Source organism: Berghia stephanieae, chromosome 3, assembly GCF_034508935.2.
Source record: "Berghia stephanieae isolate SIO BIC M18660-M18661 chromosome 3, UCSD_Bste_1.3, whole genome shotgun sequence".
In the NCBI taxonomy this organism is placed as follows: domain Eukaryota; kingdom Metazoa; phylum Mollusca; class Gastropoda; order Nudibranchia; family Aeolidiidae; genus Berghia; species Berghia stephanieae.
The window spans coordinates 42,229,233-42,245,108 of record NC_088362.1 but is presented as its reverse complement, the minus strand read 5'-3'; the positions used below and the strand labels follow the sequence as shown (position 1 = coordinate 42,245,108).

The following is a 15,876-nucleotide window of genomic DNA, read 5'->3' as shown; positions in this document are numbered from 1 at the left end:
AAAATTAACAGGGGAGGGATGGAGTCAGTAATAACACTGTCGCCGTCTAGAATTCTTTAATACCACTTCCCCCCCCCCCCCCGTCTCCCTATCTTATGCTAGATTTATTGAATCGTGTTTGATACAAATATAGTACGAAAAGTGCTCGACATGTAGTAATGGAGCGAATTATTATTTAAAATATTGACTGACGATGGCAAATTAAGCCTGAAACATTGATGTAGACTGTCCCAAACATTGTGGTAAATATTTTAAATAATTATGCTAGATTTATATAGTTTTGATCTTGGTTTACATTTCATCTCATTACTTCATCTCATTGTCGCTCTCTCTCTCTCTCTCTCTCTCTCTCTCTCTCTCTCTCTCTCTGCCCCCCCCCCCCTCTCTCTCTCTCTCTCTCTCTCTCTCTCTCCTGCCCTTTCACGCACGCGCGCGGGCACACACACACACACACACACACACACACACACACACAAACATTTTTTTCTACATATTACCTAATGTTTCTATAGTGCCAATGCAATCTATCACATTTCCTTTTCTTGTTTACCCGAAGAATGCTAAACGCCGAAAAGTCGTTTACTTTGCTTTGTATCTTTTATAAGAGTCATTTTTACTCCCTTTATTTTACTATACAAAATACGTCCCTTATTCCTTCGAAGAAAAACACAGCAAATTATTTCATGAAGTAAGAGCTTTTTAAAAACCCAGAGTCAGCCATAGGCGAGACATTTTTAAAAGGATCGATAATATCACCAAACCCCATAGTACATGAGCAGGCCAACCTATTTTCTTAGATTAGGTATGCTCCTATTATTTTCACTCTGAGAGAGGACATATGAAAAAAATCAGAAAAAAATTCATTCAGAAGAATTGCAGGCAAGGTTAAAGAGGTCTCAGTCCAAAAAAAAAAAAAAATGTCTCGTATTATTTTCTCCTATAAAAATTGCATGCAAGAAGAGTATGCTTTCATTATCCGAATGTCTCGATAATCAGGACAAAATTCTGGGAACAGAGTTGATAGGATTATCCATCAAGAAGTGACTGTATGTTATCGGAAAGACGAAGATTGAAGATTAAGTTAAATTCGAAATGCAATAACATTAACGAATGGTCTACTTAATGCCCAAGGTCTACTTAATGTTCATCTTTTGCAGGGGCAGGGACATATAGATAATATTAGAGACCTAATCCCACTGCGTGCCTAGTAAATGGGAAGATTTTCTCCCAATGAATGCCAGGAATTTTCCCTATCCGCATTCAGGGCGGATTCCGATATTGGCCGGAACGATTGATAATTTCTGCTAACGGTGCTGAGGTTGAGTGAGATAAAAGGTGAGGAAACTGAATTGATTTTTGAGCGAACGATAATAATTGAATTGCGTGTTAAAATACAAGAGATTGTGAATGTCATTTAGATAAGTATTAAATTATGAGCAGCATTTTTAATACAGTGGTAAGAATAGCGAATATTATTGTACATTGAAATATGAAAGCAAAACACTCGTCGGTTACCGACAGCGCCCTCCTGCTCCTCTATCAGGAAGAGAAAATTGAGGTCAACAATAATGGTCTCATTCAATTCTTATTGTGATTCAAATGCTTCTCAAATTCCTTAACCTTGACGGGTTGGCTGATATTAGAGGGATTACTTTGATTTCTTTGTGTTGAGGACCTTATATTCCTCATGGATATTTCATTTTAGAATCGCGTTCGTTCAGCTTTCACCAATCAAGTGAGTCGAGTTCAGATTGGCAACAGTTGACTGCCATTTGTTGATCATTTGAGATTTCGATTGTTTGGCGATTATATCGTGTTTCTATGTTTAGAGCTTTAAAAATAGTTTTAGTGCTGATGTAATTGCATTATGTTTTCGAAATTTATTTACCCTGCCATTTTGCAATATCATTCTTTTCAAGGATCGTTTGATACAGCCGCGAGAAAATAATTTTCATCACTGTTGATTTTGAAGTGTAAAGTAAATGATGTGTGATTGATGGGTGTTTTACTCGTAATCTTATCTCAACACTTTGCCTTCTTTTAAACGTCTAAGGCATTGTCTAATGTTTAGATCGTCACCCAAAGCAAACTTCTAAGTCTAAATGTTTTAAAGACATGTACGAAATGACAATCTTTGTCTTTGGACCAAAAAAAAAAACAAAAACAAAAAGGAGTGAAAGTCACATAATAACAACACAGTTTACTTGCATAAAATTGGAGGAGGCCTCGTATTTGTATAATTTCATCCGAATTTTTAACGTTATTTTTGAAGTGATATATTTGTATGTTTTACTTTCTGGCCTATGCTTAGCTCAAAATATTTCTCTATTTTATAGGTGTTGAATTAAAAGTAAAAATCAATGTTAAAGAAAGACATGAGTCATTAGAATAAGAAGACACACCAATGGAAATGAAACAGCGGTATTGAGGCTGGTCCTTTTTTGTTTTTCTCGCCTGCTTATAAAAACAGGAAAAGATAAAGTCTTATTGTTTCAAAACCTTTTTTGTAGGCTCTGATAAGAAGACTAAATAAGAGTACTGCAGGATATCCTACACCACACTCTTTTCTGACATAGAACTAGAACGTTGAACATAATTTGAATTTTCGGCTAATGAATTCCATCTGGAGGATTATATATTTTAACATATTGAATTGAAAAGAGAAAAGAAAAGAATGCTCTTGTGATTATGTACATAAGGATAATAACAGTTAATTTTACAGCATTAGTTAATGCAACCATCGTTAATTTCCCAATTAAATTCATGATTTTCAAGACGTTGTGGACTCTCTGTGCCAAATGTATGCAGATGACACTAAGGTGTTCTCTAGAGTAGACAAGGAAGAGTTCATAACTCAGCTCCAAAGTGATCTTGACAGCTTAGTACAGTGGGCTGATAAATGGCAGCTTAGGTTTAATGCAGACAAGTGCCATGTCTTGCACTTGGGATATAGAAACCCGCACCATCAGTACACAATGAGAAATCATGACTCTAGCGAGACTGTCATACTTCAGCCTACTGAAGAGGAAAAAGATTTAGGTGTGTTAGTAGATCAGGAACTGAAGTTCTCTAAGCACATAGAAACCCAAGTAAATAAAGCAAACAGAATCGTTGGCCTCATTAGGAGGTCGTTCACATATCTTGATAGAGATAACATGAGACAATTGTTCACTGCACTTGTACGTCCCCACTTGGATTTGGCAATGTAGCATGGGCACCACGACTACAGAAAAACAAAGACCTCATAGAAAGTGTTCTAAGACGCGCAACTCGGGTCATTTCGGGATTCAAAGATCTAGAATACACAGAAAGACTGAAAAAGATAAGAATACCTAGCATGCAGTATAGGAGAGACAGAGGAGACCTAATTGAAGCGTACAAATACACACATAATTTATACTATGTTAGCACGAGCCCTCTAAATCTTGATTCCACCAGCACCACCAGAGGACACAAATTCAAACTCTCCAAAGAAAGGTGTTCTCTAAACCTTAGGCAGAACTTTTTCTCAGTTAGGGTAGTCGACAAATGGAACCGCCTGCCTGCAACAGTTGTCGACGCCCCTTCATTGCAGGCATTCAAGTGCCGTCTTGATGCTCATTTTGAAACAGAAAAATACTGTTTGTAAAGTTAAATTCAGACACCTCCTTCCACCATGTGGCATGCTCAGTTTTGAGAGACTTGAATTATATACGTTCACGAATGCACAAGAGCAGATAAAAGGCTGTAAAAGCCTACATAAATCTGGACTTATATCATAACATATCATATCATATCATATGATTAAAAAAAAAAAATTAAGTTGCTTTGTCCATCAAACTTGGAGTTAGATGGACAAGTTACAATCTGATGATAGAAGGTTGAGGAAGATTTTCCAATTATATTTCTTTGCAATATGATCTTTCTGTGCTAGGTCAAGCCTCTTTGATCATTTTCATTCTTCAATGACTGAATCTGGTAGCCTGTTAATTGAATGTCATTTTTATCGCTACAATATTCTGTTTATATATATCATATGTAGCCTATGAGCTGATTGTGTAGATAGTGCAATTTAACTTCTAAAATTAATTATCCTAATGATCTATTTTACAAGCGTTAAAGCAATAGAGAATTCATGGCAGTGCAATTTAACTTCTAAAATTAATTATCCTAATGATCTATTTTACAAGCGATAAAGCAATAGAGAATTCATGGCAGTGATTTATTGCAGTAATTTACCAAGTTGATATGAAAACCAACTTATTTTTTAAAGTTGGCAAGTAGCAGGCTACAATTTTATCTGTACATGCATCATAGAAACTGCAGGATTCTAATTAATATAAATTGGCATGACCGCTGATTGTTTGGCATCTGGGAGTGACTAATGAAATGTAAAATAAAAGTTGTTCCAAGTTATATCATATATAAAAGAGTTGATAGTGTGTTAATATATTAAATTATTTCTAATTATATCCCTTAAAAAATAGATTTTTTCCCTTCAGTATTAATTTTATATGTATTGGATCTTTGTGTATCTTAAAACAGATGACAGAAGGTATCGTGCAGCTGCACAAATTTGGCATTCATACCAAAGTAGGAGGATGAACCTCAAGACAGCAAGAGATGTATTCCTAGTGTGGAGAATGCAACACCTCGTCACTTCCTCATCATTCCCGTCCATTTTTATCATTGTCTAGAACGAATGAATTTATTGCCATGTTCCGAAATGTTTTCAGTGGATGTGTATCTGATCGCAGTTCACAGGCCGAAGTTTTCCAATGTCAGAAGTAAGTTTCAGTTTCGTATCATGAACCTTAATTTTATTATAACAAAGCGTTTTAATTTTATATATATGCCATTGTGGTGTAGAATAATGGTTATTTGCTCACTAAATGCTCTAAATTATGTCTGAGGGTTTGAGCCATTGATTAGACACCTTGACAGAATATACCTTTGGGAAACGCATTCAGCCTCTGTATTCCAAGCAGTCATTGGGTATTTGGGTATGTTATTTTTGGTGGAAAGTACTGCGAAAGACTGGCATCCTCTCTACTAATACTAAGCAATTACAGCAATATAAACATTGATCTTATAACTTTACAAATGTTGCGTGTAAATCTTCAATACTGAAGCTGCAACAGTTTAGGTATATAAAGGATTAAAGCATATGATGCATGCTAAACCACGCTATCATTTTCTATCTACTCTCAAAGCAAAGTATCTAGGAATTTAGTCTTACACTCTTTAGCATGAGCAGCTATCCTGGCTGCTTCGTTGTAAAATCTTTAAATTTAGATATAGAAAAACAACTTTGAGACAATTTTATTTTAGACTTTGAAATTCATAATCCTTATTATACTTAAATATATTAGAAATGAATAATGCATATAGAGCATTTTGTCAATCTGTGTGCAGATGATGGTAACTATTGTATTTTATTTTGTTTCATCACTTCTATTGATACCTTAAGTAATGCCATTTGCTTCTATTGTTTCAGGTTGAAATTTGGGGCATCTCTGTCATCAGCCTTAAAGCATGGCTTTTTGCCAGGGCCCTTGGTGGTATGTGATTGTTAATTATATGTCTTAAATTGGCTTATTAGGAGTTTGAGTGTATAAGTCTAATTTTTGCATTTCCATCAAATCAGTGATTTGATGCAAAATTGCAGCCATTATTGAGTAACTTTGATTTCTGATAAGATTGACTGTAATACTTCCTTTTTGATAAAATCTGCACCCTATCATCATCACAAATCTCATCATCGTCGTTGTCATTGCTGTTGACATTGTCGTAATCTTCATCTTAAATTTGTCTTATTTAAAAAAAAATTATTATTAATTATCCTTTGAAGTTAAAATATAATATAAAGTGGAATTTTGCAATTAAGCCTAGAACGATCTATCTGTTGATGATTGTATTGTTAATTATTTGAATTGGATGTGGGTTGTTGTTTTTTTTTTTTTTGTGTGTGTGTGTGTGGTTTTTTTGGTTTTATTTTGGTATAAATTCCATTAAGGTATGTCTGCCATAATTCTTTACTGATTATAGAAATATTAGTATACTTCAATATATGAAATTTCGTAGCAGTGTAAAGTTGAAGAAGTGTCATGATTGAATGTTTATTTTTCAATTTATGTTTATCAGGATATTTTGGTGTACATTGCGAAAGAAGGGGTTGCTACAGCAGATGTGTTTCGCAGACCTGGCAACCCCAACGACACAAGGCGAATAGTGAAACGTCTGACAGAAGGCAAACAGGTCATCTACTCCAACTACAGCTTCTACACTCTAGCTTCTGTAGTCAAGGTATTTGTGTCTGCTTTTTATACTTTTAACTTTCATTCAAGAATCCTATTTTATCCAAATTTATTATTTAGCCACAAAGGTGTTCATAGGCCAAGTTGATGTTGAAGTGATTGGAGCATGCCATATATATATATATATTTTACGTACACTATGCAATTGACTTATTATTGCTACTATCTCAGACTTATTTTGGATTGAAAAGCGATGGTAACAATGGGATTTTTTCCCCATCCTTTCTCAATCACTATAAAATTTGATTCATCATGTTTGATTCGAAGGGAATTTCTCCTTCAAAGTTTATTTTATTTTCATCACTAACAGTCTTAAAATCTGAGGTGTCATATTTGAATAAGCCTTTATATGCTGAAAAGGATGCTATGGCCAAAGCTTTGACACCTTTTCAATAGTTTACTTCTATATTAGACTCATTCTTTCCTCCTTGATTTTTTCCTCTAGAAATTCCTTTTGAAGATTCCTGGTGGTGTTTTCACTCCAGAGGGAGAAGAGCAGCTTCTACAAGTGTTGACAGTACAGCAGAAGGTGGAACAGATTGAAATAGTACACCAGTAAGTCAGTTATTACAATGTACCAGAAAGTTTTAAATTGCTAACATCATACTCATATATGATGAAAAACAGATTTTGTCACAACTAAAACACTTATGCCATAACTCCCAAGAAGAGCGTTTTCAGTCTGCTTACAGGCAATGTCATTTAACCAACTGATTGAGAATGAGTTGTAAATTGACCAAGGTTTAAGTTCATTGCTGAGTCTGTTAGATCTATCTTGTGCTTTTGATACGGTCGACCGTGATATCTTAACTGAACGTCTTAGAAAGTTCATTTGGTATATCAGTTAACGTGCAGAATTGGTTTACATCTTCTTTATCATGCACAAAAAAATTGTTATTGGTGACTGAATCAAAACATTCTGAATTGAGATATGGTATTCCCCAGAAATCATTGCTAGGCCCCTATTCTGCTACCTACCTTTCATATCTTCTACACACACACATTTTGTTGTAAAGAAACTACATTTCGGAAATGATCACGAAACTACATTTCGGAAATGATCACTCTGAATACCATTTGGGTATTTCTAGAAAAGGTATAGGTGCTTGCTTGAGATCCTTTTCTGATTTTGGACCTACTAATTTGGAGTTCATTGCCTCAAAGACTTGAGGGAGTTGAATCTTTGACATATTTCAAACAGCAACTTTAAAATATTTTCTGCACCACTTGATATCAACCCCCATCCCCTCCCAAACTCATTTTTAATGTTTCTATAGTTAGTTTTTTTTTACCCTTTCTTTAATCAATGCATCATATGATTGTTATTCACTCAACGATAGAAGGCACCAGAGTCCAGTCTTATTGAAACCCATGTGCTAAACATTATTATTATTATTATTATTATTATTATTATTATTATTATTATTATTATTATTATTATTATTATTATTATTATTATTATTATTATCATTATTATCATTATTATCATTATTATTATTATTATTATTATTATTTAAAAAATACCCAGATTATGATCTCGATTAGCCATTATTAGAATGCACAATAGATGACCAATCCAACGAAGTCCATCTTCATCTTGAGTTACATTATGTTTGTATTCCAGTATGAGTTTTTGCTCTGTTATCTTAAATAATTGGAATGCATCACATGACTTTTTCTAATACAAAACCTTTGCCAATGAAAATATTATACTATTTATAATCTTTTCAACATTCCAAAGTATCTTTACTTTTTCAGAATTCATTAGAATTTTTCCTGTAAAATATGTTTTAAGCATTCTTTGTTTTGCTTTCATGTTATCTTAGGGCCATTGTTATATGATAGATTATATTATTATTATTGTTATTATTATATTATTATTATTATTATTTATTATTATTATTATTATTATTATTATTATTATTATTATTATTATTATTAATTTTACTATTACTATTGTTATTATTATTATAATATGTTTTATGACCATCTGTTGATGGAGTATTGGAGCTTGTATCTTTAGAGATTGTTTTGTAGCATGTCCCTTCATGCTGTTCAAATACATCATCCATGAATAAAAAAAAAGTCAACAAAACACTTTCTCCCACTTACCCACCAACCCCCCCCCCCCCCCCCCCCCTCTCCAAAAAGATTCATATTATCAGTTTGAGTTTTATAAATGAAATGAGAAGTATACCTTTTCGCTTGCAGATGATTTTACCATGTGAGTGCATAAAAGGAATGGTTGAATTAAATAGTTTAAAAAAATACTATATGAAATGACTATATGTCTATGGCTTTACGCCTTTTTGTGTTTGAAGCTTTGTTTTCTGTGATGAAGACTTAAATTCTTCTGTATATGTCAATTTTTTTCAAAGTATTTCCAGATGACAATGCGATGTGAGTTAAATTGTATTACTTATAACAATTCTCTCTAGATTTGGGATCCAGGTTGACTATGAGTTTTCAGTTTTTCTCTTTCTCTTTTTTATATATTTAAATCAAAATTTGGGATTTCTTTTCAGTAGGCTAGGGTTGATGCTCAATGTTTCAGTTGTATTTGTCAATAGCTTATATTATTGGGATTTTGGATAAATGTAGATTCCTTATTTTGTCTAACATTCACCTCTGCTTTTTAAAATTTGAAAATGCACATTTATTGGGAGGAATGATTTCAGAAAATGACTTTTTATTGTTTTTCAGATGCATAAAAGTTTGAAGCTGCACTCTGTTGCCGCTTCAAGAATGTAGATCTAACAGCTATAATATTAATTTTGGCTATCAGTTTTATTTTTAAAAATAATTCTATATTCTTTCTTATTTATTAATTTTATCTGATAGGACTTCAGAATGCGAGTTTTTGCAACAGTAAAGAAGAGTGCTTTTTTGAATGTTGATATCTTGTAGCATGAATTAGATGTTACTTTTTACAGAAAACGTCATTCACATTTGAAAATATTGTTATAGTTAAAATGAAATTCTACGCAATCTCATAATGCATATGATTTAGAATGTTACCGTCAGGATGTGGTTTTCGTACTCATTTTAAAAAAAGAATTATTTCTGAACTAGAAGAGAGGATTTCTAAAAATTGAAATTGAAGTTACAAAAAAAATTTATGTTGTAAACTCAAAGGGTGTGCCCAGTTCATCAGAGTGTATTTATATAGTCGTTGCATTGTTTTTCTTCCAGTTTCATAGAATCTCTTGCACCAGCTCATCAGCGACTTGTGGCTCTTTTGTTTGGTACTTGGTATCGCATTGTTGCATATTCAGAAGTGAACTGTATGTCGGTGGAAGCATTGTCCCGCAGTGTGGCTGGCAGTATGTTTCACACATGCGCTGAAGACCCTGCTAAGGTGATTATGATTTGTATTTATGAATATGTGACCTATATCAAAACAGTAGAATATCGAGGTCGTCTCGATTCGAATAGTAATTTTAAAATTATAGTGACAAGAAATTTGAAATTTTAAGTTTTGTCTTTTTAGAGACTATATATCCATTGCTGTCAATAAAATGTATAAATACAACCCAGGTCTCATATTTTCATTATATATATATTTTTTTTTTACCATCTCAAAACCCCTTGACATCAAACCATTCAGAGGCAGTGGGTCACAGATAAGAAAATGATAATATTTTTTAAATACATAAACATGACAATCTTCTTTGAAAAATTTCTGAGAATTAGAGGTACCTTTATATTTATGTATTCATCATGCATTGCTTTTCATCTCCAATGTTTGATATTCTAAATGGAAACAACAGGATAATAATGCCATACTGTTCCAATTTTTGGAATCCCAACCAGCTCCATACTAAATGAATTCATTAAAGACCAAAGGAACAGTTAAAGGTTATCTTCGCCACATTATATATCAGGAAAATGAATGCAGTATAATAAAGCATCTAATACATATCAATGATAATGAAAAACTTTTAGGGTGCAGTGTTTTGGTTATTTCATCTGCCTCAATAGCTAGATGTCTATGGTTCAAATTATAATTTTTCAGATAATTTATCTTTAACAAGATCCTGTTAGTACAAAAAGAAAGTCTGCCTTCCATTGTCTATCATCTATGGAAATTTCTCAAAAAATGTTTAATGCATGATTGCACAGTAAACGTCCATTCGCTGGACATTAAGATTTTTTTTTCTAATATTAGCAATTCATAAGTAAATGGCAGCAAAATTCACTCATTACAATGTATTAAATTAATGACATCACATTATTTTAGTGACATCAATTTGCTTTGTTACCTCACACTCTTTTGTGAACCAAATGAAATGTTAAAGAGAATATAGAAATAACTGAAATCAATCGTACCTTCCTTCATGAATTCTGCTTGAAAATAACATGATTGAAAATGGCCATCAGAAATAAACAATAAACGTGTTGCAATCTTTTTTTTGTTGTTGTTGATAATATCATTTTATATCTATTTGAAATTTACTTTCACAGGTTGAAAAAGCGAGTAGAATAATGCATTTTCTAATTGATAACTATGGTGTGGAAGACATGTTTGGTAGGGAGAATATTCAATATTTTGTGGAAACAACACGGACTGGCCTCCATATACGAGATTTGTATCGTTATAGCCGGCCACCTGAGTCTGATCTCATTCCATGTAAGTGTCTGTATTTTTTATTAAATTCTAACTTCACTCTCTATCCTCCCCCCTCTCTCTCTCTCTCTCTCTCTCTCTCTCTCTCTCTCTCTCTCTCTCTCTCTCTCTCTTTCTTTCTTTCTTTCTCTTTCCTTCTGTTTCATCCACCAACTTTTAATAATATTCGATCACTGTTATGTACAAAGTCTAGAAATCAAGTCTGGAAATGACAACCTTCTTAGTGAAAAGTACTATTATAGTATTTTGTAAGCATTCCCAAATTTGCTTATACTTCCAATAATCCATAATAAGTGAAATGAGAAGGCACATTTTGGGCGTTCTTCACTTGTACGTACGCTTGTGTGTGTGATCTGTTTGAGAGTGTTCGTGTATTATTTTGTGTTTTGAGTGCTTCATTAAGTTGATTTTATTTTTAATGATTGTGGATGTCTCGTAGTTACCACTTATAGGCCTATTGTTTTATTATTAATTGTGGGGCATGTTAGCCTAGCCTAACTTTAGGATTTTATTTATAATCTGAGAAACAAAATATGCTCGTCCAGGGAAAAAAGTCACTGCATGTGCTTGTATTACTCACATTTTTCCTTTATGGGTTTCACAAGTTTACATTTTGAATTTATATTTTCTTACAGTTTTTTTTAAATGGAAATTTTTAACTGGTAAAAAGGAAGTACATCTACTATTTAATATTTGTATTGCCCTTTTTCTTGATTGCTATGAATTCAAAATTCTTAATTCGTAGCCCCGATCAAATAGGACATGGTGTGTGTTCAAATCCTTGTATAAGTACTTCGTTTTTTTCATGGATGTGTTTTAAAAGCTCTATCGCTCACTCAAGTTTTAAAACACCAGCGCAACCTTTTCAAAAGTCCAGTTTGTGTTAAGAAGGCTGTACTATTACATAGACTTTGGCATATTAAAAAAAATAATTATTCATTTATTTTTTATTGTGTTTTACATTCCCATTCTCAGATCATTCTAAAGTATCAATAGAAAAAATATTATTCTTTTTTAACTTAATGTTTAATGTTGTTTTCATACACAGCTGTACGATCAGATGTCATTGAAGTGACAAGGATGGAACACAGAGAGGATAATGAAGATGCAAAGGATGACAATGATGAAGATAGTGATGACAGACACAGAGATTTCCTGGGAAGAGAGAGGCAGTTCAGCAGTCAAAGTCCAGAGCTCTCTCCCAGCATACAACATTCTGATTTCTCCCATGACCCCAGTGACCCCCATGATTCCCAAATGATGATTAACGTTTCCACTTTGTCAGCGCCAGAGGTTTCCCTCATGCCTTCTCCAGAAGTGTCTAAGGTATTTTGTCACAAAAGCAAAATTTAAAATCAGTGGAAAAAAGCATTGACTTGGGTAATTGAGAAGTATTAATGAAGTAATAAGTGCCTGCACTTATACAGATAACATCAGAATCAGCAGATTTCATAGGGGCCATCCACCGATATTTCTTTCTCCTGATTTTTTTGTCATCATAGACAGATACTTTAACGGATTTTATTATATTTACTGCATGTATTACCCTATTAACAAGTCGATCAAACATCTAAAATATAGTAAGAGAAGAGGTAAAATGAGGTCTTCATTAAGTGATAATCGATTGTTGTGTTTATGTACTATGATCATGATAATAATAATACTAATAATAATAGTAATGATGATGATGCTAATAATAATAATTATATTGATGATGATGACGACGTTGATGATGATGATGATAATAACAATGATGATGATGGTTTTTATAGTAATACTGATCATTACATTTCTGCAGAGACCCAAATCTTTAGAGGACAATCTGAATGAGGTTCGCTCCCATTACCAGAGTCGTTGTCTCAGCCGTTTCAATTCTGTCAAACGCAAACAGCTAGAGCGATTAAGACAGCGGTCAGACTGGTTCCTTAGTCCAAATACGTTACAAAGTCGAAACAACAGTCGTAAGGGCCGAGAGGGACTTGGTTTTTTCACGGGCAGCAATGCTTATAATAGCAACAACAATGGAGGAGGAGGAGGGGGCTACCACCACCACCAATGCAAAAGTGGTGGCCCCAGCAACATTTTAGACAAGAATTACAACAATAAGAATCATTACCACCATCGTAATGGCAGCAGCAATCCAAATAATAGTAATTCAAATAATAGCACCATCATCAATCCCAGCAGCCTGCATCATCACCACCATCAGTCCTCAGGGAATAACACCACAACCACCTTCACAAAGGCTTCCTCAGAAGGCGCCGTGCTGGAAGCTTTTTCTGATGGGGACAGCGTTTTCACTGATAACACCAGTCGTAGCGAGTCACCCGCATCGGAACCAGTTTGGTCTCACATCCTTAAAACGCATTCTAGGGACATCATTCATAGTGATACTCTAGGCCATCTTACCTTGCCAGAGTTGAGCCTTGAAAGAGGTTCGTCGGGCTTTGACCTCAGTATTGGTTCTCAAGATGACCTAGGATATTCCATAGACCCTGTTCATCAGCAAAGGCAACAAACAGGGGAATTTCTCACTGAGAGTAGATGTAGTAGTGGTAATTTGATTAAGGGAGACAGTAGTAAAGATGATGATGAGGATAATCCGACGCCGACCGGTACTCAAGAAGAGGAGGAGGAAGAGGATGTAACTGTTCTAGCCACCTCACTCCCAGATATTCATCATCGGTTCGGTGAAAACAGCGGTGAAGACAGTGGTAGCAGTACAAGAGGGGAAGAGACAGATAAAGACTCGCCATCGACTCTTTGTGGTGGAAGTGGTGGGAGTGTTGAAGAAGAAATGGTAAGCACCTCAACTGATGCTACTGCACCTTTTTCACATTTAACTTTAACCTCTACTACTGCCTCAGAAGAAAATGATTCGGTTGTGAAAGATGAGGATGGGAAAGGTGAAAAAACTTTAGATTGTTCAGAAAAAATTCCAGATGATTTGCATGTAGAGGGACAAAATTGTGAGGGAAAAGAAGAGACCAGGGAAGGTGATTCATATTTTGTTTCAAGTCCGACAACTGAAGAGGATAAGGAGGACGATCACCACAATCATCATCATCATCATCACCAGCCCCAATCCCATGGTCCTGACTCCTAGCAGCAAATTCTTATGATGTATTCTGAAAGAAAAAACAAAATGTAAACATGATATGTGGGATGTATTGGTTTCTGCATTGCTTAAATGTCTAGCTTTATTTTAATTTTTTTTTTTCTGCTTGCATGCAACTTTATTATGATGATTACAATTATTATTGAAATGGTAATTTATAAAGATATTTTGATGTTACATTACACCGCCATAATTCTTGATACTCGTCATCTATAGTTTATTTTTAAATCAATATTATTTTTATTTCCTACTTATTTCATAATTTAAAGTTAATGTCCAATACACCAAAAGGTCATTTTCATTTGTTTTATAACTGAAATGGTAGACTAGGACTCCTGAACGAAAGGCAAAATATACTCCACATTATGCATCTTAATATGTGTAGCTGCTGTGGGCTAATCATATTGTTTTAGATCAGTCTTCTGAAGGAATTTTAGCATTTTATTGAAAATGAGAAACCTTTTTTTTTTTATGTAACAGGGTCACACATATAATGCAAAAGGCAGAAATAAATACTTCCATCAATTGTTTTGATATACGATAAAAGGTATCTGCATTGATAACTTTCTTGTCATATTTTAGTCCTGAAGTAGATATTTAGCATTTTTCGAACAAAAGAAGTTGAAATTGAACAGGGTAAATCACATAACACCAAAATTTTTTGTCAACCTATTAAAGTCTGAAGCCAATGCAGTTTTTTTTTTATTTTAGATATATTATTGGTCTTGATTAAAGTATGAGGGTAATAATTTGCATTAGAATATCTACCTTAAGAGACATATTGGGGTAGTGACAATTTATGTAGACCAAATTCTCTCTTAAACTGCATTTCAAATGATTTGTCGATTTTAAGATTATTTTTTTTTTGGTCAAGTATGTTTATATGATCTAAAACATATCATGAAGAATGGGATAGATAATATGCAAAATATCAGTTGTACCAATCATTACGCAATCCATTACCGCTATATTTCACTTCCAGCGTGTCAATTTTTATTGATTTGAACATCCAGGTTTGCTTAGGAAACAAAAAAATGTATACATTATTTCCATTACATCCAGCCATCTGTCAATTTACCCATTCATTTATTCATCCATCCATTAATCCATATTCTGATTGGTCCTTTCATTTGTTCTTTTCTGCATTAGTTTTTTAAATTTTCCTCTCCAATTTTGGAGCAAATTATGACGTAGTATTAGATACATCTCTAGTCAAATATGTGCCTTGTAGTTTGCTTTTGGAAAAAAAAGATCTTATATATTTTTAAAATATTTACATACTCACTCATTGTTTTCAATTGTTTTTAGATTTCTGCAACTCAGATTATTTGGTTAGCAAATAATTCTGAACTTTTAACTCTGTTAAGTTTTGTTTTTGTTTTGTAATTGGATCTACGCAGCTAAATTAGAATTATCTAAAAGTCATTACATAACTCGCTTAATCCAGCCAATTAATTTGATCTGGGATAATGTATTTAAAGAGATAGTTGATGTAACAGTAATTTTGGCCATTGGCCATGTGACCTATGGTGAACATTGGGTATCAGAGACATTCACAGAATAAGCACTATCTTCACTGAACTGCCAGTGTTTTGATACGTTTGGTCATTTAAAAAATCTTTTTATCTAGAAAGAAAGTTAATAAAAACTTTTTTTTTTGTTGAGAAATATAATATATGACAGTGACTGTTGACTTGTATACACATTTCACTAAATATGACCATGTTTTAATTTTTATCAGTGATGAATTATTTCGCCCATTTTCGACTTTTCCTCCATGTATTCATCACTGATGGTCTCATCCAGTGCTTCTCATTTATTGAAGAGAAACACGG

The 15,876-nt window shown here is 33.6% G+C and overlaps 1 protein-coding gene across 3 annotated transcripts; it reads left to right on the top strand.

The window, feature by feature from the left end:
* The first annotated feature begins 1,083 nt into the window (after nucleotides 1-1,083).
* On the top strand, nucleotides 1,084-14,069 carry LOC144967760 (uncharacterized). Of its 3 annotated transcripts, none has more exons than XM_078905362.1 (9): nucleotides 1,084-1,335; nucleotides 4,525-4,766; nucleotides 5,477-5,540; nucleotides 6,124-6,285; nucleotides 6,742-6,851; nucleotides 9,489-9,654; nucleotides 10,761-10,926; nucleotides 11,972-12,249; nucleotides 12,722-14,069. In XM_078905362.1, exons 2-9 carry the CDS (start codon nucleotides 4,696-4,698, stop codon nucleotides 14,027-14,029), a joined length of 2,325 nt encoding a protein of 774 aa, XP_078761488.1. In that variant the 5' UTR covers nucleotides 1,084-1,335; nucleotides 4,525-4,695; the 3' UTR covers nucleotides 14,030-14,069. The 3 variants fall into 3 exon arrangements, with proteins under 3 accessions (XP_078761488.1, XP_078761489.1, XP_078761490.1); XM_078905363.1 differs by having other exon boundaries at nucleotides 1,304-1,735; XM_078905364.1 differs by lacking the exon at nucleotides 1,084-1,335 and adding an exon at nucleotides 1,833-1,978.
* The last annotated feature ends 1,807 nt before the right edge of the window (nucleotides 14,070-15,876 follow it).